Below are 22,531 nucleotides of genomic sequence, written 5' to 3'. Positions count from 1 at the left end.
AGCGAGAGGAGCAGGAGCGGGTGCAGCAGAGGGAGATGTATGGTAGGAGCTGTGGGGCGAAGGGGAATCCTGAAAATGGCTGGAATCCCGAGACTGGCTCCCCGTACCACCACGACGCTGTCGAGGCCGGGTCTGATCATCATGAGACCTGTAAATTTTTAAAAATATATTTAATAAATATAGAAATATATAAATTAATTTTTTTTAAAAAAAATCCCAAATAATAGTTTTTAATCACAAAAAAAGATTTATAGATATCAAAAATGTTTAATAAATATATAAAAATAGTTCTAATAAACAAAAAATAGTTTTAATAAATAAAAAATAGTTTAATAATTACAAAAATAGTTTTAATAATATTAAAAATGTTTAATAAATATAGAAATTTATATAATATATATATATATATATATATATATTATTTTTTTAAAAACAAATCCCAAATAATAGTTTTTAATCACAAAAAAAGTTTTATAGATATTAAAAATGTTTAATAAATATATAAAAATAGTTCTAATAAAGAAAAAATAGTTTTAATAAATACAAAATAGTTTAATAATTACAAAAAATAGTTTTAATGATATATATATATATATATATATATATATTTTTTAAAATCCCAAATAATAGTTTTTAATCACAAAATAAGTTTTATAGATATTAAAAATGTTTTGTAAAATCCAAAAAATCAAATTTATATACAAAAAACATTTTGTAAAATCCAAAAAATCGAATTTATATACAAAAATCATTTTGTAAAATACAAAAATCGATTTTATATACAAAAATCGATTTTATAAAAACAAAAAAAATAAAAAAAATTATAAAATTTTTTTAAATCAATTCAACAAAACAAATTATTCAACCAAATCACAATTCTAAACCTATTATACAACCAAATCACAATCCTAACCAATCACCCTAACAAAAATCTATCAAAACTACACAAAAACCTAACAAATATAACCTAAGAGAGTGGGATAGGGTCCTTACATGATTTGTGTAAGAGAAGGGGGAGATTGCCGGAGATATCGCCGGATTTCAGTGGGAAATCGCCGGAGGAGTCGCGCAGAGGAAGAAGAGAGAAATGGGGAAGAAGAAGCGGCTCGTGGTCAAAAACCTAGGGTCCGACGAATACTATCCGTCGGAATTCCGTCGGAATTCTAATTTCAATTTTCGCGAAATATTTGCCCGGTTAAATGAAAATATTCCGAGGAAATTCCGACGGATAGTAAAATATCCGTCGGAATTCCGTCGGAATATTCCGAGGAAATACCGAGGAACTAGTGTTTGGGGTTTCAAAACATCAATTTTTTTTGTCGTATTTCATTTCTTATACAATTGTAATGCATACCATTGAGGATTCTTTGTATAGATGAGCATAAACCATGAAATAACAAATTTCAAAACGAATTGAAAGTATTCCCTTTACCGTTCATTAAAGTGTATAAGTGTTTCTCTTATGTTGTGGGGATTTCGTTCATACAATCGGAAAAGTGTTTATTATAGGGTAAGGAACAAATTTTTGACTTCATAATCAGTCTAAGACACTTGATAAGGGTTATATAAGTGTTATTCAAACTGCAAAACGTTATTTTCGGTTTAAAACCCCTATTTCCTTGGAATTTCCTCGGAATATTCCGAGGGAATTCCGAGGAAACCCTTATCTTCCTTGGAATTCTGTCGGAATATTCCGAGAAAATACCGAGGAACTAGTGTTTGGGGTTTCAAAACATCATTTTTTTTTTGCCGTATTTCATTTCTTATACAATTGTAATGCATACCTTTGAGGTTTCTTTGTATAGATGAGCATAAACCATGAATAAAAAATTTCAAAACGAATTGAAAGTATTCCCTTTACCGTTCATTAAAGTGTATAAGTGTTTCTCTTATGTTGTGAGGATTTCGTTCATACAATCGAAAAAGTGTTTATTATAGGGTAAGGAACAAATTTTTGACTTCATAATCAGTCTAAGTCACTTAATAAGGGTTATATAAGTGTTATTCAAACCGCAAAACGTTGTTTTCGGTTTAAAACCCCTATTTCCTCGGAATTTCCTCTTAATATTCCGAGTGAATTTCGAGGAAACCCTTATCTTCCTCGGAATTCCGTCGGAATATTCCGAGGAAATACCGAGGAACTAGTGTTTGGGGTTTCAAAACATCAATTTTTTTTGCCGTATTTCATTTCTTATACAATTGTAATGCATACCATTGAGGATTCTTTGTATAGATGAGCATAAACCATGAAATAACAAATTTCAAAACGAATTGAAAGTATTCCCTTTACCGTTCATTAAAGTGTATAAGTGTTTCTCTTATGTTGTGGGGATTTCGTTCATACAATCGGAAAAGTGTTTATTATAGGGTAAGGAACAAATTTTTGACTTCATAATCAGTCTAAGACCCTTAATAAGGGTTATATAAGTGTTATATAAGTGTTATTCAAACCGCAAAACGTTGCTTTCGGTTTAAAACCTCTATTTCCTCGGAATTTCCTCGGAATATTCCGAGGAAATTCTGAGGAAAAACAAATTCCTCGGTATTTCTTTAAAAAAAAAAAAATCAATGGTAGTCTGTTTCCGAGTCGTCATCACCAGATGAATCTGAATTTGGATCTTGGTGAAACTCTCCAATCACTGGTTCATCCTCTAAGTGAACGACGGCTTCCTCTCCGAAGTCGGTTAAATCGACTACAAGGCCAACTGCAGCTAAATCTTCTGCTGCATTTAAGTTGCCAGATGTGCTTGGTTGTAGTGGGTCTTCCAGCTCAGAACTTCCCTGAACTCGGCCTCTCGGGTTGAGTCTTGTAACAGTAACCCATGGATCATCTCTGTTCCTTACCCGGGGGTACTTGATATAACAAACCTGTAACATTTAGAAAATTATTAGTAAAATTATAAATTAATACACATGATGATGAATCATTCTGAATAATTAACATTTAATTACCTGATCGAACCTGAGAAGCAAGAATGAAAGAATCATAATATTGCAGCTTTCGCCTCGAATTTACTGATGTAACACCAAATGCATCTGTTCTCAAACCTCGATCTGGAGTGTTGTCGTGCCAATCACAATAGAAAACAATACAGCGCAATCCAACAATGCTCAAATACTTGATTTCCAAAATCTCATGTATGTGTCCGTAGTATACATCATCTCCTGATGCTGAACAAACGCCAACATCATAAGTCGTACTCGAACGTCTCCTCTTCTGAGTTGTGAATGCATATCCTCGAGTACAAAATCTCGGATATGACTTCACAATTAAGTTTGGTCCAACGACCATCTCACGTATCCAATCGTCAAATGTTTCACCTCTGGCCAAACCAGCAGACACCTATTAATAGCACATATATATATATATTATATCAATAAATGTGAATTAGTATAAATATGTGATAAAATATATTTTAATTTGTTTAAAGCACTCACATTAGTAAACATCCATCCAGTAAATTCTCTCTGTTTCATTTCTTCTAGTTCGTCCTCTGTGGCGTATCTATACTCGAACCGCTTTTCTGTAATGAAAACCCTGTATATGATGACAATAATGTAAATAATTAAGATTTAAATTTCAACTTGTTAAAATAAAAATTTGTAAGCTAATTTATTTATCTCTCATATTGAAGAACGTCTTCGCAGTTGATGAGCAAATATGTTTGCAAATGACTGCACTCCTGCTCAGTAAGTCGACGGTCCTTTGGTTTTCCGCTAAGTCGTCCAACGTCTGTGAAAATGTCTGGAACCGTAACATGATATGTTGCCCGTTCGCCTCTATCATCATGCCGAGCAGGTCTTCTCCTTTTGGTCTGAACTTCTGTTGGAAAGTAGTACTCGGCAAAGTTTGAAGTTTCTTGATTGATCATCTGTGCGACTATAGAACCTTCCACCCTACTTAAATTTTTCACCATCTTCTTCAAATGGAACATATACCGCTCATACAGATACATCCATCTATACTGCACAGGACCACTAAGTTCCAATTCTCTTGCCAGGTGAATAACAAGATGCTCCATAACATCAAAAAATGAGGGAGGAAATATCTTCTCAAGGTTGCACTGAATCACGGCTATGTTAGTCTTCAAATTTTCAATACCTTCAAGAGTCACTGATCTCGTGCATAAATCGCGGAAGAAACCACTTATCCCTGCAATTGCTTCATGAACATTTCGTGGTAATAGTTCCTTGAAGGCGAACGGAAGGAGGCGCTGCATCATTACATGGCAATCGTGGCTTTTCAAGCCAGTAAACTTTCCTTCCTTTCTGTCGATACAGTTACGCAAATTTGATGCGTAACCGTCTGGAAATTCCACATCGTTTGAAATCCAATCAAAGAACGCATCTTTTCCCTCTGCATCAAGTCGGTATATGGGAAAAGGAGCCCTACCATTCTCATCAACATGAAGTTCTGAACGAGCACATATATCGACTAAATCCAGTCTTGACTTCAAATTATCCTTTGTTTTACCTTGAACATTAAGGATCGTGTTCATGAGATTGTCAAAAAAGTTCTTCTCAATATGCATGACATCTAAATTATGCCTTAGCAGATGACCCTCCCAGTATGGCAGATCCCAGAAAATACTTTTTTGTGCCAGTTATGTAGTTCTCCAACAGCATCTACCGGAAAACGCTCATGTCCACCGACGTCTGGCGTCCTTTCTGCAGCCAAAATCTCTTAGTTGTATCTTCAAATCTTTCCCACAAATTTTCGGAGGTGGACTGTCAAACACCCTCTTGTTCTTCGTAAACAAATTCCTACTCCTACGATATGGATGATCAGGTGGTAGGAATATCCTGTGACAGTCAAACCAACACGTTTTCCTTCCGTGTTTTAGTTGGAAAGCATCAGTGTTATCTTGACAATATGGACATGATAGCCTTCCATGCGTTGTCCATCCAGACAACATACCATATGCTGGAAAATCACTTATTGTCCACATTAGTACTGCCCGCATTTGAAAGTTTTCTTTACACGAAACATCGTATGTTTCAGCACCTTGAGCCCATAGTTGTTGTAAATCATATATTAGTGGCTGAAGAAACACATAAGGTGATCTCTTAGGATGCTCTGGTCCGGGAACGAGAATCGAGAGAAACAAAAACTCTCGTCGCAAGCACAAGTTTGGGGGTAGGTTGTATGGTGTAAGAATGACGGGCCATAGAGAATACTGTCTTCCACTCTTGCCAAACGGACTAAAACCATCAGTACATAATCCAAGGTAGACATTTCTTCTCTCATACACAAAGTCGTGATACTTTGATTGGAAATGCTTCCACGCTTTTGCATCTGAAGGATGTCTGATCTCACCATCTGTTGAGTGCTCCGCATGCCATCTCATTGGTTGCGCTGTGCGTTCAGACAAATACAACCTCTGTAACCTTTCCGTCAAAGGCAAATACCACATCCTTTTATATGGCACTGGAACTCTTCCACTCGTATCTTTATAACGAGGCTTTCCACAAAATTTGCATGTAACCCGCTGTTCATCCGCCCTCCAATAAATCATGCAGTTGTCGCTGCATACATCTATTACCTGATACGATAAACCAAGACCAGCTACGAGTTTCTGAACCTCGTAGTATGAACCAGGAGCTACATTATCCTCGGGTAGAATACCTTTTACAAAATCAGCAATCGCATCCACACAGTCTTCAGCCAAATTATAATATGTTTTAATGCCCATCAATCTTGTAGCAGATGATAAAGCTGAATGACCATCTCTGCAACCTTCGTACAATGGTTGCTTTCCAGCATCCAACATATCATAAAATCTCCTAGCTTGTGCATTGGGTAAATCTTCCCCTCTAAAATGATCATTTACCATCTGCTCAGTACCTACACCATAATCTACATCCGTTCTAATTGGTTCTTCTAATCTAACCGCTGGCTGAGGTTCGCTAGTACTACCATGTTCATAATCAGTTTCCCCATGATGATACCAAATTTTGTAACTTCGTGTAAACCCACTCAAATATAGATGAGTCCAAACATCCCACTCTTTAATAACCTTTCTATTTTTACAATTAGAGCAAGGACATCTTAACATACCTGTTTTTGCTTCCGGTTGTCGTTGAACTAACCCCATGAATTCGGTTATACCTCGTTGGTATTCTTCCGTAAGCAATCTCGTGTTCGGATCCAAATGAGGTCGATCGATCCAAGAACGAAAATAATTTGAAGAAGACATGTTTTTTTATGAATCAAATTCGTGTGTAAAGAGAGTAAGAGGGAGGATGAAGATATGGAGTGAATGAAGAGGAAGAAGGGTGCTTATATTTATAGTTGAAATCCTCCCGACAGACCGAGGAAATTCCGATGGAATTTCGACGGAAACGGCTAGTTCGTCGGAATTTCCTCGGAATTTTTTAAAATCCCCCAACGGCTCTCTAACGGCTATAATATATCCTCGGAATTCATCGGTTTTTTCCGAGGAATACATTTTTCCTCGGTATTCCATAAGAATATTCCGACGGATTTGTATTTCCTCGGAATTCCGTCGGTATATTCCGAGGAAATTCCGAGGAAACACAAATTTTGTGTTTCCTCGGAATTTCCTCGAAAATTCCTCGGGATATTCCGAGTATTTCATTTTCCGTCGGAATGTCCGTCAGAATACCGTTGTTTTGTTGTAGTGAAATGTTTATTTAATTAGATTAACTAAATATATTAATAATATTAAGATTTAAATTATTTAACCATTTAACCTATATAATTAAACATATTTTTATACATTTCACTTTTAAATGAATAGAAACGACACAACTAATAAAAAATAAAATAATATGGAACTTATAACGATCATCAAAACCGAAAAACTAAATATGATATTTATATTATATTTGAATATAATAATATAAAATTATTGGGTTACATCTTTTATAATTTTATTGAAATGTTTAGATTTATGTTTAAATATGAAAAATTATTAATTAATGTCAAATGATTATTTTTATCTTTTACAAATTATATTTTGTAACCGAATTAGAATAAAACTAAATACCAACTCAACTGAAATGAACAAACACAAACAAAATCGGGCAAAATCGAACCAAACAGAAACTAAGCCAAAGTAGACTAAAAAAACCAAACACAAACCAAACTAATTTCGGTTTATTTTGGTTACAATTTTCTTACAATTTTTTAGGCCCAAACAAACCAAACCGAATCCAAAGTGAACTGAAACCAAATTTAAACCAAAATGTCCTTCCCTAATATATATAAATATAATACTAATAAATTCAGTAGTACACAGAGTTTGAATTGTATGTAGTATTGACCGACCAAAAATCTCAAAAATAAATCAATGGTAATGTAATGACAAAAGCAAGACCAAAAGTCAATGGTAGGTCTACTTTTAAGTCCGCCCATACCATAACTTTCTCATCTTGTTTACATTTTAGATTCTCATGATCCTTTAAGTGTCCACTTCCTGCGACCACTGGTCGTCTCTTTCCTATATTACTTTTAATTTTTACTTGCTGTTTTTTTGGATCATACGCATATTTATAGATTTGCTAAACAATCTAGCTACTAATATTTAGTCCGATAATATACCCTTTTTATTAAATGAGAAACATTTTTAGAAAACAACCTTACTTTCTTATGTTATTAATAAGTTTGACATTTATGCTTAGGTGTCATTACGGACATCTTATAGTAACAACTCATCAATTACTAGGAATATTACAAATCATGACATCGACTAATCCCCTATATGTTAATCTTGGAACATTATAATATGTTTTTGTATCTACGTGTCATCACTTGGATGATCTTAGAATCTTTAAAAAAATTAAGTTCGTTCATATAAATATATATATTATTTTTTTAAATTAACTATCAAATTGATTAATAATGTACAAAATAATATTATTTCTTTACTTAAATAAAAGCTACATAATTACCTAATATGATTAACATATATATGACAAATAATGATTATGAATAATACATATTTGATAACAATTTTTGTATCATATCTTTTTTTTGTTTAATTTAATATTATTAAAAGAAATTAAACAATCACATAAAGCATATAATAAAAAAATTATATATTTTCTTATATGTTATATTTTGAATTTTTTTAAATGGCTATAAATTACTAAAAAATGTAAATATCCCACATTGAAAATTTTGTGATTAATAATTTAATCTTTTTTTTTTGTTCAATCAAGATACAAATGATCATAAATCGTATGAATATGAAGTCTCATCAATAGATATTTATATTATATATATATATATATATATATTAATATCATTCAAGTTAAATTATATACTATATAAAATATGTTAATTTTGAAATTTGCAGTGAAAAATTATTGAGATCTTAATATTATAATTTTGAAATTTGTATTGAAAAATTCCACATTACAAGTTTTGTGATTAACAGTTTAAATTTTTGTTACACTAAATATACAAAATGTTAATAATATCATACGATTAGGAAGTGTCAATGATAAATATTTATATTAAAATATACTATATATATATATATATATCTATGTTAATATCACTAAAGTTTAATTATATACCATATAAAGTGAATAAAATGATTGTTTTGATTTATTTACCAAAAACACGATTGTAAATTAACAAAAGGTATTTAATTTATGTGTTTACTCTAATGTATATACTTTTATGTGTACAAATTATTTTTTAAATAGGTTGTTTCTAATATGTTATTTGATCCTGACAATCACAGAAATTACACTTCTCGAAGTAATTTTTAATATTGGAAGCACTATATATATATATATATATATATATATATATATATATATATATTATTTCATTCAGATTAAATAATTTAGTCTTGATTTTTATTCCTAAAACGCTTTTAATGAAATATCATGACAAGATTCCAATCACTTCTTTTTGAGTTTTGTTCGAAGAATGAGAGATTTGATCATTCATCTAATATTTGTTTCTCCTCAATTCCCTATCTAGCTATTATAATTGTAAGAATGAGAGATTTGAGATATTTATTATAAGTTTTTTGGTTTATCATTTAATAAATCAAATAGTTCTTAGTTTATACATAGTTTACATATACTAGAATGGTAAAGTATTATATATATATTTTTATCGGTATACTCTTAAGTAACTAAACCTCCAAAGTGTAGGTTAATAAAATATGTAATGTGTTTTTTTTATTCTAGAATTATATGATTTTTAGACCGAAGTGATGAATATATACTAGACATATATTTATATTTCGAGTCTGCATTTATATTCTATATCATCTGTGAATAGAGTTTGCCGGTGAGTTTCTTCAAAAAATTGATTATTAGATATGTATCTGGAGTGAAACTAATTTTTACGGATGTCCATCTTTTTCTAGACGCAAATGCATTCAGCAACTCGATCAATTTAAACCCTACAAACGCAAAAGAATAAGGATTTTTCCTCTTAAAGGAATCACTTTCTGGTAGGCCTGGGCATTTCGGGTATCGGTTCGGTTCGGTTTGGGTATTTCGGGTTTCGGGTAGTTCGGATAGGGGCTAGAGGATCCATTTAGTACTTGACATATTTTCGGTTCGGTTCGGTTTGGATAGTTTTGGGTTCGGTTCGGTTCGGATAGTAAATGTAGGAACTGGAAAATATCCGGAAAAAGTTCGGTTCTCATTTGGATCCGGTTCGGGTTCGGATAGTTCGGGTAGTTCGGATAATTTGGATAAAATATCGGTTATTTAGGGTAAAATATCAAATAATTAAGATGATTTACATAAAAATTTTGGATATTTTGGATTACTTTGGATATTTCAGATAAAACTATCCGGATACTTTTGGATACTTTCGGATAGTTCGGATACTTTATAATAATTTAGTTATCATCAACTATTTTCAGATACTTTTAATAGAATTTTAAATTTAAAATATATATTTAATGATGTTATATGTATATATAATTAATATTTTTATATATTCGGGTAACCGTTCGGTTCTCGGTTCGGTTCCGGTTCGGTTCGGTTATTTCGGATATAAAAATATAGGAACCGTTCGGGTATTTGAGGGTACTGGTCCGGTTCCGGTTTCGGGTATTTCGGTTCGGTTCCGGTTCGGTTCTTCGGTTCCGGTTATTTTGCCCAGACCTACTTTCTGGATAACAAAACTTTTCGAGCCATTTAATTGAAAAATAAAAAGCTCTAGTAATATTTTATAAGATAGTATTGGTTTAGAAAAATGCACGATTATATTAGTTCATAGTGGCTTAAAGCAGATTCTAGTACTAAGCTAAAATTCAACGCAAATAAAAAAATTGTTGACTTTGGAATATGATGTAGCATCTTTATTATGAAATTAATGTAACACCAAAAGTATGTTCATATTCGTTCATTGGCAAAATGAGATTTGAGTTTTTCAAACTTAAAAAAGTCCAATAATTTCACAATACAACTCATTTACTCTTTTGACCTCTAAAATCCAAAACCAGGCCTGTATTTTTCACCTACCTCACCGACCAAACAATAAAAATAAAAAGCAAATGTTAGGAAGAAACAAGAAAACAAAGAACCAAAGTGTTCCATTAGGGTTCAAAATAAAGAGGCAATATGGAAGAACTTCTACAACGTCTACTACTCCCAAAAGAGAAGAAGGATCTCTTCATTTTGTTACTACTAACGTTGCCGCTACTACTGCTACACTCTCCTCCTTCTCCGACCACCGGAATTTCCTGGTTTTTCCGGATAATCGCCTCTTGAACAGCCAAATACAGCTGTCTATCTGCAGACGAATCCATCGAGATCGATCTTCTGATGGGTTGAACACTACCAAACTGCTCATCTTTGTCTCTTCTAATGTCGATACATTCGTCTCCCATACTGGTGACTTTGTGAAGTTTTCTTCCTTTTCTCTGAAACTCTCCTCGATTAAGCTTCCTAGGAAATTGACTGATCGAATTATGTGGGTTTTGGTTCAGTAGGTGACCTGAATTCGATCTTTCTTGTACCACACGTACCCTTCCGTTTCTTGGACTATCTCGGTCACTATTGCTTCTGTTACTGTTCCCTAGACCTAGCTCAATGACTACATACTCATTCTCGCCTCTAACCATGACAGTGTCTGACCCCAAAACTGCATTATCTAGGGAAGTACTTTGAGCAGAAACCGGAACGGGAGGAAAACTTGCGTCGCAAGAAACCCTAGTTCTACACAGAGGGCAATTGGCATTGTTCTGAAGCCAAATATCGATGCAGTCGATATGAAACAAATGACTACAGTTTGGGATAATCCTCAGCTTCTCCTCTTCTTGAAACTCATTCAAACAAACAGAGCACTCTTGAGAAGTATTATTCTCTTCTCCTTCTGTGAAAACGTGGTCGTTTCGACTGTCTCCATCTCTCCTCTTCTTGAATTTTAAAATAGGGATTGCTCTAATGACGGATTCATCGAGACCGCGGTTTATCCTCGGAGTGTAAAGCATTATAGGACCATGGTCGTTGCGTTGCCGTCGGGATAATGAGAATCTACCAAGAATGTCGATTCGATGCCAATTCAGACAGCATTTGATAACGAAAACGTAATAGCTTACAAGTAAGAAAGCTGTGGCTAAGATTCCAATCACGGCGACGGCTATGATCGGAAAGTTCGTCCCCGTCGAGCTCACACGGTGGAAAACAGTCATTGGTGGTGGTGGTGGCGGCGGAGTAAAGTTCAGATCCCGGAGGATATTACGACGAGCTGATAGATCCATTACCTAGAAGAACAAGCTCATTCTCTAATAGGAAGAGAAGCATAAACTTTGAAGAATTTGAGATTTGTTTAAAAGATTTGGGAAATAACAATTGATAGTTAAGCAGAGGATGAGAGAGATCAGGGAAGGAGAAAAAAATGGAGAACAGAGAGAGAGAGAGAGAGAGAGAGAGAGAGAGAGAGAGAGACAGAGAGAGAGAGAGACAGAAGACGAAGCAGAGATGGAGTAAAATGAAAGTTCGGTGACATTTCTAAGTATCTTTATATTTATTTTAATCTTTTTTTTTCTCTAAATTTCTTGATCGGTGGGACTCGTTTGGTGTAAGAGTTCTCTTTTCTTTACTGATTGGTGTAAATTGAATATCAGTATTAAATATGATAAGTGGGAAAATTGAAAATTTGTTTCTTTGTTTGTTTATGTACCAGTACAAGTGGTGGGAAACTTTTTATTTAAGGAAGAAACCTGACATATATTCACATTAATTCTAATTTATACTCCCTCCCTCTGTTCCAATACATTGTTTTTATTGTTTTAAAAGGAACTCTTTTCATGTTGACAAAAAAAAAACAGAGAAACTCTTTATATTAATTATGATTATACAATTTGATCTACCTTTGGTTATGTGACCAATCTGATTTGATCCTTCTGATAGAGCAAGTTCGCCTAATCCCTTTTTTATTATTTGAGTAGCATTAAAAATAAATAACTTTTAGTTCATGTGTTTATTACAAGTGTGTCATTTTTTACGTGGCAACTTCACAAGCTTCTTCACTTATTCTATTTAAAACCATTTTGTTAAATAGAATAATTACACATCATGCCATTGATCAAAACATTATAATTACCTTAGTTTTGTCTACATTTGTCACATATATACATTGATACGTATTACATCAAACCTTATCATTTATTTCTTGCGTTAGTTACCTTAACCAAAGTTCTACGTATTACATCAAAGATTTTAAAATTATGTTAATTACCTTGACTGAAATTTTTTCATTAATTTGTTTCACTACAAAAACATTACTAACATACGTAGTGGTGTAATTTTTTATTCAAAATGAATATAGATGCGAAAAAGTTAATGTGCGATTATCAATCAAAATTTGTTTTCTAAAAAATCATAAAAAGTATTTGATGATTAATACGTGCTCAAGTGATTGATTTTCTTAAAAATGCGAAAAAATATTTGTTCTCTTAAAAATATATCAAGAGGAAAACTTTGTTTTCTTAAAATAGTGAAACAGAAGAACCATGCATATGGTATATACTTGCCCCGTTTCATTAAATTGTTAGATGATCTCGGCCTTGCGATTGTAGAAACTAAGGTACAATACAATTTTCTGGCATACAATTATAAAAACTTACCTTAGGTGATCTATCATAATTAAGATTTTAACGCCAGCTTGCATAATGCAAATAATGGCAAAGCAAATTGCCCATGATTCAAACGTGATTTGCAAGGACGAAATTGATTGATGATTGGGAAAAAGAAAACTTCTAATAACTTTGATATATTTTTAAATTACAAATTTGGTAAATTGATGGTAATAATACGTGATTTGCGAGGACTTGACTTTTGTATATAAGGAACATAGATTAAGGTTCAAATTATTGTAATCAATTAATAATCGTGAACTTTCTTGAATTTGTTCAATTGCGATTGATAAAAGGAAATTTGCATTAACTATTTACAATATTAAAGTAATTTTCGACTAAGATTGGAGCGCAAGTTATGTGTAATATTCGATTTAGTTACAGCCATTATTTTGAATCCATATGACCACATGGCGATTCCTTTTTAGTATAAATATACGGTTTCTATAATTCATAAAACTCACCACACCTTTCTTCTCGACTTTGCTCATATCAAAACATTCTCTCAAGCAATCAAAAGGCTGGCTTTAACTCTGTTTCCGATTTGAAACCATTCAAAACATTGTTTCTTTTATATTTTATTAGTCTATTGCTTATGTTTCGTTTTATTTTATATTTATAATTTATTTTATGCAAACAAATATACAACTTTTAAACAAAAATTCCGCAACTTAATTTAGATTGACATACTAAATTTCGTCTAACCTTTACTTTATAACCTATAGTATTTCTTGCTGACTTTAACTTTTATTATGTTTACAAATTAAAAGTGATAATATTTTGAAATCTATTTACTACGCGCAGGACGCGGATTATCACCTAGTAAGTAGATAAAATTGTAGTCTGAATTAACGCGAGTGATGATGATATATAATCTGGTTCACTAGAGTATCATTTATGATCTAATAACGATGGTCGGTCGCAATTTAATAATACTTGTAATTCTGACATCCTTGATTATCTAACCATTCAATTTTGAGATGAATCGTACACAGATTAATTTTCATTTTTTTCTTTAAAAATTTTAGTGGGCGAGTCTGTAACTCTGTGACTAACTGGTTATAAATCTTCATAATGAGACTAATGTTGTGACTAAAACATTTAACAAAAATTAGATAACCTACGGACGTGATAAATTGTACTCCGTATAACTTAACGCATTTCCATCCCATAAGTATCAACCAAAAAATAAATTATGGATTTTTTGTTCATACTTAATTTTTCACGCTATTTTTGGAGTAAATTATGGATTTTGATGAAAATATCTTAAAGATTATCTTTTTTTTTTTTGAAATATCATTGTAAAAACTCATAGAATTTAATTGGTAAGACTTTCGCTTTATGCTTTGGCTTTAGAATTAAGGCTGTAAAGAATTTGGTTTTTAAGACTTTGATTGTTTTAAGTTTTATTAAAATAAGATCTTATATATTAAAACAGAAGTCACAACATTGATTCATGTGCGATTTTTTAAAAAATGGACCTAATAGACATATTCCTAAAAATTCATATTATATTTAATCTCTAATCTTATCATTTAAATTTTGGGCCTACCAGAAATTTTTATTGGACTATCAATAATTGGATTTAAACAATATAAATTAAATAGATATAATTCAATGTTGTAATAATATACCTCCACATGTTAATTATTTAACTATTTGTCGATGTTAACTTTTAAAATTATAAAAAAAAAAATTTTGAATAACAAAAATCATATTATTTAACAATGATTAATCTTTACTACCCTAAACCAATGAAAACAAATTTTAAACTATATAGTTTATTTTAAAAAATTAAACAAAAACTAAATGTTTAATTATTTATTCGATAATATAAATCTATGAAGCGAAAAGTTTATTTTTTAAAAAAAATTCTAAATTTGTGAAATGTTACAATATCTTTGAATATAACAATAAAACAATATTTTACTAATCTTTGTATATATAATTATGATTTTAATAATGAAATAATAATCCGAAAATATATATATAGAAGAAGATACAAATACATGTGAAAGTTTGAAACAATCTATTCAATGAAAAAAATATACCGTAAACTTATTATGTTTTAAAAATTGATAGACACATATATATTATAATATATATCAATTTAGAATTCAAAACAAAATGTTTATATAAAAATAAATGAAAACAAAAACCCGCATAGTTGCGCGGATCGAGATCTAGTTGGTAGTTAAAATTATAGAAGTTTGGAATAATATTTAAAATATTTTATTTAAAAAGTAAAATTATGATACAATTAAAAGTTTAAATATAGATGATTATAAAAGTAGTACAATATGGATCTCAAATGAACAAGAAAAAAATTTAATGATTAATTTGTCAATTTTAAATTTTAATAAAATTGTTACAAACTTATATAAGTGATTTAGTTACAAAGGAAAAAGAAAATAAAACATTTTTAGTGAAAAAAAAAGTTACAAAAATCATGTATTGTTGGCTTTAGAAAAAATAACACAAAAGAGGAGAGAGAAACTTATAATAACTTTAGAGACTTTAGAGCATCATTATGGGAGGAATTTGATTAAGAGCCCTTAGCATTTTTTTTTTATTATTTTTGTGTTTAGGAACTAAGGTAAGAGCTTTTGTATAAGTAGTTGATTATTAGTGGGACTAACCTTGTCCCTTACTTAATTAAATTGATTATTTTCATTAATAAGTAATAACATATATAAAAGCATAGTTTTAACTTGTAAATATTTTATTCAAAAATTGAAAATTTATAAAAGAGAATTAAAACAGAGAATGTGTTATAAGCTATAAGCTAAAGAATTTCTATTAGTTTTTCTTATCTTATGTATAAGTTTATCTTCTTAAAACTATAAGTTTCATTTAATATGGTTTCTATAAGTTTTATAAGTGTGATAGAAGTTTAAGAATGTCTACGTTTGATACAAGTTTAAAAATGTTTACAAGCCAAATTCAAGTTTAACACACTAGCCTTATCCGAGAACAACATAGCATATAAAGGAATAATACAGTTACCTAATAGAGAAAGCAGTAATGAGACCGAGCTTACAACTTGTTCAAAATTACACTTGGTTCACATGATTACACTTGTGGCAACTTCGAGTTGTAGCAACAAGATTACAACAAGAATTTACAGCAGTACCAAAAGGAAAGAAAAGGAAACAAGTTTTGATAGAGACAAAACAAACCGAAAGAGATAACTAGCTAATGAAACAAAAGGAAACAAGTTTGATAGAGAGGAACCACAGCAAAAGAGATATCTATTTCCGGTCACAATCACCCCTAAATCACCCGTGAGGTAGAAGCAATGTGACCTGCAGAACAAGACAAAACAAGTTAAAGCAGAAGCAATGTAGTAAAAGAAATAACAAGCAAGTTAAAGACGTGTCAAGGAAGTCAATGGAGAAGACTCACCATTCTTTCTACTCAAGTGTTTGATCAGTAGTTCAGAACACTCTTTCCTTTCCGGACATACACACATTAATGGAGTAGTTTTCCCATCTCCAACCACATTGAACACAAATAAGTCTCCTATGGCGCATCTGTTATCAAGACAGAACTTTCTCCAGCCTCTTCTGATGTAATACATGCCGTCTGATTCGCTAAATCGTAAACTCACAGTCCATGAATTTCCCTCTTTGTTCACAAGTAATATCTCTTGGCATTGTTTGTTCAAAGCAGTAGAAGTCGTAGCTTCCATAGGAAGATACTGCAAACACATAACGTAAAGACACATAACAGATCAAACCATATATTTGACTAACTAAATATGGTCTATACGTATGAAAATTGACTCACAAGTTTGTCTTCTTTTAGATTTGAAGCAGTGACCTCAGCCAAAAAATAGTAGTCGAATGAGAAAGAAGGAGCATCATCCGCGTCGGCTTCTTCCTTAATGATGTGAGGATGTGTATACTGAATCTCACAACTTCTAGGACCAAAAGGAGTGACATGAAACACCATGGCTCCTTCGTGTTTGAAGACGATTTAGTATACACATAGAAATTTGAACCGAACAAGGATGTTTTTTTACCAACTAAACCATCATACAACATCGGATAAATACCATTTTATTCGTCGAATTTCGACAAAACCCTAAAAAAAAAAATTTAAATTCAGATCGGACTTGAAAAACAAACCTTGTTTTTTTTTTTTTGTTGTTGGGACGATTCTCAAAGGTTTTGGAGAGGATTGGTTCTCGTCGTATTGGAACGGAAGCGAACCGATGTGGATTGAGCTTTGGAGGAGGATCGGGGATCAAACGACGCCGGAAGCTGCGACCTCGCCAAGGGAGATAAAGAGATCTCCCACTCCAGTGAAAGAGAGAAGACACAGGGTTGGCTTTCGATTTGAAGAGATGGATTTGGAGATCAAGGCTTCGCCATCGCCTTCGCCATCGCCATCGAGCTTTTGATTTTTTTTTTTTTTCGATTTCGGAATTCTCGAGGAGAACAACAGCCGAACAACACGGATTCCATCGCCCACTTCCGTGTTGCCACGTCGCCTACGGGACGAGCCCGAACAGCCCTTACTAAAGGCCCGTCCCACTCTCTTTTAATTTCTTTTTCATTTATTATCGACCCATTTAAAACAACGGGACGGGCCTAAGGCCCCCGATACCGATGCTCTTAGAGTGTTTAATTTTAAAAAAAAAAACATGATTGATAAAAAAAAAGCTTTAAACACTTTCTAATCTCACAAAACCCTCGAAGTCCTAACAACAATGGGACCCATAATCTTTTGTCAAAAACTAATTTTGATCCTTATGATTCAAAATTTTTCAAGAGAGTCGAAATATGTGTAAATGGTCAGTTAAACAATTCACAAGTAACCATCCATTGATAACGGTACGAATAAAAGTATACGAGATAAAGATGGTTTACAGAGATGTTAGAGTAATTTAATTGGATTTTAGGCATAGATTAATGATTGGAAACGTGTATGATAAATGGGTTGGTATGACTTTTTAACACGTCCATTCTAGTTAACATAGACTCATTGTAAATTATAAATACAATAAAAGACGAAAAAAACAAAAAGTAAACTTTGGGCACATGCATTCCACGACAGCAATATTTGTCAACAGTTCAACACAATAGCTTTTGATACATTCGACTAGCTATATACACTCTTACATATTGATGGTTGATTAAAATGATTTTTTTTGGTAAACAAATAAAAGTTAATGACATCGGTGATATTTAAAAGGTCAAATCTCCAAAATAGCACCTTTCTAAATTTATATCACAAAAAAACACTCAAAAACTAAAATGACCAAAATAGCATTTTTCTAAGTTTATTCTTTGAAAATTTTAATTTTCTTATTTTTTAAAATTTGAAATCTTATCCCCAAAACTTCATTTCTCAACTCTAAACTCTAAACCCTAAACTCTAAACCCTAAACCCTAAACCCTAAACATTAAACTCTAAATCCTAAACCCTAAACTCTAAACCCTAAACCTTAAACCCTAAACCCTAAATCCTAAACTCTAAACCCTAAACCCTAAACTCTAAACCCTAAACCCTAAATCCTAAACCCTAAATCCTAAACTTCACCCTTTAACTCTAAACCCTAAGTTTGTGACTTTTGATAAAACATTAAGTGCTATTTTTGTGACTTTTGAACTTGAGTGATAGTTTGGAAACAAAAATTTGATTTAGTTCTATTTTTATCTTTTTCTCTATTTAAAATGCGCGGTGCAATAAGGTTTGATTGCAAGATTTTGCAATTTGTCACTGTTTGCAAATGTTGGTTTATTTGTGTTAAAGTAAACTTTTTTTAAAGTACAGTTTGCTACCCAAGGTTGGACATAAATTCCTAATTAAACAACTTTTAAATGGTATTCGGTTTGAGAAACATTACATTCAACTAATTAAACTGATTGAAAATTGAACTCATTAGTCAGTCTTGTCAACATAAATGTAAAATTTTGCAAATTACATTTTTTCTACAATGTTAAAACATTCATTATTAATTACTGTTAAAGGCAAACATGATCTTTTAGTTGAAATCAATAAATTAAAATCTATTTTTACTGGTTATTCTTTCAAAACGAGTAATAGTTATTCTATGCCTTATAAAGAGATTGAAAAAAATATATAAGAATCTAGCATTGGATGCTATATCTTGCTTGAGAAATATTTACTTTGTTTTATCAATCAAGCAATGATGCAGTATTTTGAAAACACTTGAACTAACTTTCATGGTGGGACCGTGGGGGTACTAAACGAAAGACCACAAAATTGTCTAAATCTTAAGGAGAAAAACTCGGACGATAAGTCAATTCTACCACAAGAATCAAATTTTCGTTTTCTTTATCATTTTCTGATTTTTACTTATGTTCTTTTATCGTTCAAAAAAAAAACTTATGTTCTGTTAAACTTACCAGGAAAAAAACCTTACCGGGAAAAGCAAATGAAAAGAATAGAACCGACACTGTTTCCGTAGTCTAGCGTATGCCGTGTGCATACGTTGACGATTTTGGCACAAAACACTGGCGCGTTTGTGTAATTAATTCTCACACACAACAACACTAACAATAAATGTTGATGGACTTCCCATCATTTTAAAATGAGATGCTTTAGAACTTTTTGCAAGGAAAAAAAACTTTTGCTCGTATGAGATCTACGGTTGGTTCGTTTCACATTAGTCAAGGTTTGTCGAAATACACCATCGTTTTCTTTATACACTTTGTATCTTTTTTTGAAAAAAAGGCTTTCAATTTAAATACTAGAAAGATACAAGCATAAGTTTTAGGGACCTTAGAGCTAGAGCTGGGAATTTGGGTCATTACCCGCGGGTCCCGCCCCGTTTGACCCGCCGCGGGGCGGGTGCGGGTCGATCGATTTACAAATTTTAGCATGCGGGTGCGGGTGCGGGTTGAGTCGATTTTTAGCGGGGCGGGTGCGGGTCAACCAAATTTGAGTCGCGGGTATCCGCCGACCCGCAAAATAAAAAAATATTATTTTTTTCTAAAATTTTTTAAAATAAATAAAAATAAAAATAAAAATATGTAAAAAATATATAAATTAATGAAAATTATATAATTTAAATTATAAATGTATAATTTTTATTATAAAAAGTAATTAATTGATAAAAAAAAATTATTTATTAAATTTAATATTATATGCGGGCCCCGCGTGTTATCCGCAATCTTAGCGGGGCGGGTGCGGGTTTACGATTTTTCTTTCGCGGGTTATGCGGATCGGAATTTTGAGTTTAAAAAATAGAATCGATCCGCGGGTTGGCGGGTCATGCGGGGCGGGTTGACCCGCGAACCCAGCCCTACTTAGAGCAACATTATCGCCGTATGTTATACGGCGTCCTTAACATAATGGAATTAAATGAAGATCAAAAAGAGTGAATTAAGCGTGGGACGTCCCTTAGTTAAGATGTGTTGGGGACGTCCTTAACACGCACGTGTCGCGATGGGAATGGCCGATGATTTCTAGGACAAATCTCGTTGACTCCGTCCTTCATTTCGTGTCGGTGAACTCACGGCGTGTTGCTCCAAGGCGATCGAGAGTGCGATTTCTTCCATCTCTTCCGTTTATCTCGCGCCATCTCTTCCACCGCTTCTATCTTCCCAGAGGGTCTCTCGCGACGTCGATCAGTTCTCTCTCCCGTCGGCGGATCTATCTCCACGGCGATTCTCTCGCGACTTTGCTTCTCTCTCGCGGCGGTTCTGTCTGGACGGCGCATCGGTCTCGACAGTACTCCTCTACTTGATATCGAACGCAGCAGAGAGGATCCGTGGTCTCACCGACAGTGTTTCACTGAATACGAAGGAGAAGAAGGTCTGTGTTCCTCGAGCTTATAGAGTATTTATATTTTTTTGTTCTCGTTCTCGATCTACTGCCTTGGATTAGGATTCTTTTGTCGTTGTAGCTATAGGGTTTTCAAAATTTGGAATCTTGTTTGTGAAATGTGTTGTCGATGTAGCTATAGGGTTTTAAATATTTGAAATCGTCTTTGTGATATGAGTTGCTATTTCTCATCGTCTTCGTGAATGTTGTTTTCAAAAGCATTACGGTTTTGTAGTGTGATTATTTTTGAGTCAACGTTTGCTAAAGCATTACGTTTGGAGTGTGATGATTTTTGATTGAATGTTTTATGCAAATATAATCGTGTGTGTGCTTCTAGTGTGACTGATTTTTGATTGAAGGTTTTGTAGTGTGAGTTATTTTTGATTGAATGTTGAAACTGATATATGCTTTTTTCGTTTGATTGTGAGTGAGCTATTAGGTTAGGTTGGAGGGGCTGTCAATAACCCGGAAGATAAACAAATTTAAAGAACAAGCATTTCATCCAAACTACAAGGTAATTCACTTTCACTTGAACTACAATACTTGGTAGTAGGCATGAATTGATAAGTCGGATTTAATACTTGTAGGCATGAACTCTGATTAGACTTTAGTAGGCTTGGTTGGTTGTGTTAGTTAATGCACTTGTAGGAAAGTAAAAGAATTGAATTGTGTGATGTAGTGAGATGATAATACTCGTGGGCATGAACTATGTCTGTTTGCAACCAAATCATGTATTCTCGGATGAAGTGAGATGATAATCTAGTTTGTTCTCAACCAGATCCTGTTTTATTTTTTAGGTTAGGTCATTATGGTGACAAGATGTGTAATAACTCTGATTTGACTTTCGTATAGTAGTTTATGGTTAGGTCATATCCAAAATGGGCGACTTTTATTCAATCTATCCGACTACCACAAGGTCCCAAACATTCTTTATTTGCTAAAACTCAAGAATTCGTTCGAAAAGATGTTGATCGTGCCTTTGGAGTTTTGCAAGCTAGGTTCGCTGTTGTTAAAAATCCTTCTAATTTATGGGATAAAAACAAAATATCAAATATTATGAGAGCATGTCTCATACTCCATAATATGATTGTCGAAGATGAACGAGATGCAGACACTGTTGAGGAATTTCAAGATCATGATTTTACATTTGGCGTTAAAAAGTCTACAAAACACGGCGATAGAATTGGTCGTCGCAAAGAAGTTCGGGATCCACATGTCCATGAACAATTAAAAGAAGATTTGATTGAAAATATATGAGAGAAATTTGGACATCTTCCAACTTAATATAATGTTTATGTTTGTGTGAATTCAATAAAATGTTTGTTTCCTATTATTTATTTATAATTTTTTTTCCAACTTTGTAATTTTCTTCTGTTTGTGTTTTCTATTTTAAATGTTTTATTGTTTTATTCAAAACTTATCATTTATATGTCATTAAAATGTTAAAACTTATAAAAAAAAATAATTAACTAAGATACCACTAAAAGTCCTACCAATAATCTTAGCTTTTAAGGTTGTCCCTAACCTAAGTCCTTAACATCAAAATAACATTAAAATAACCTAAGGACACACTAATTGGTCCTATGGATAATGTTGCTCTTAAGAGTTCAAAGATAAAACAACATGCAACAGTTTTAAAGTCAAGAGAGACA

The 22,531-nt window shown here is 32.5% G+C and overlaps 2 protein-coding genes across 3 annotated transcripts; both read right to left on the bottom strand.

Annotated features, from left to right (window-relative positions):
- Window positions 1-10,318: 10,318 nt before the first annotated feature.
- Window positions 10,319-12,141, bottom strand: LOC125589883 (RING-H2 finger protein ATL16-like). The gene has a single exon (XM_048762538.1). The coding sequence runs from the start codon at window positions 11,703-11,705 to the stop codon at window positions 10,539-10,541; it is 1,167 nt and encodes a 388-aa protein (XP_048618495.1). The 5' UTR covers window positions 11,706-12,141; the 3' UTR covers window positions 10,319-10,538.
- Window positions 12,142-16,098: 3,957 nt separating this feature from the next.
- LOC111207818 (B3 domain-containing protein REM2-like) lies at window positions 16,099-18,423 on the bottom strand. Of its 2 annotated transcripts, XM_048762537.1 has the most exons (3): window positions 16,872-18,423; window positions 16,488-16,782; window positions 16,099-16,387 (listed from the first exon to the last, which is right to left on the bottom strand). In XM_048762537.1, the coding sequence occupies exons 1-3, from the start codon at window positions 17,034-17,036 to the stop codon at window positions 16,356-16,358; spliced, it is 492 nt and encodes a 163-aa protein (XP_048618494.1). In that variant the 5' UTR covers window positions 17,037-18,423; the 3' UTR covers window positions 16,099-16,355. The 2 variants fall into 2 exon arrangements, with proteins under 2 accessions (XP_048618494.1, XP_048618493.1); XM_048762536.1 differs by having other exon boundaries at window positions 16,099-16,782.
- Window positions 18,424-22,531: the final 4,108 nt, after the last annotated feature.

The sequence above is a fragment of the Brassica napus genome, chromosome C7 (genome assembly GCF_020379485.1).
Source record: "Brassica napus cultivar Da-Ae chromosome C7, Da-Ae, whole genome shotgun sequence".
NCBI lineage: Eukaryota > Viridiplantae > Streptophyta > Magnoliopsida > Brassicales > Brassicaceae > Brassica > Brassica napus.
The sequence above is the reverse complement of the archived record's forward strand: the minus strand, read 5'-3'. Positions and strand labels throughout refer to the sequence as shown.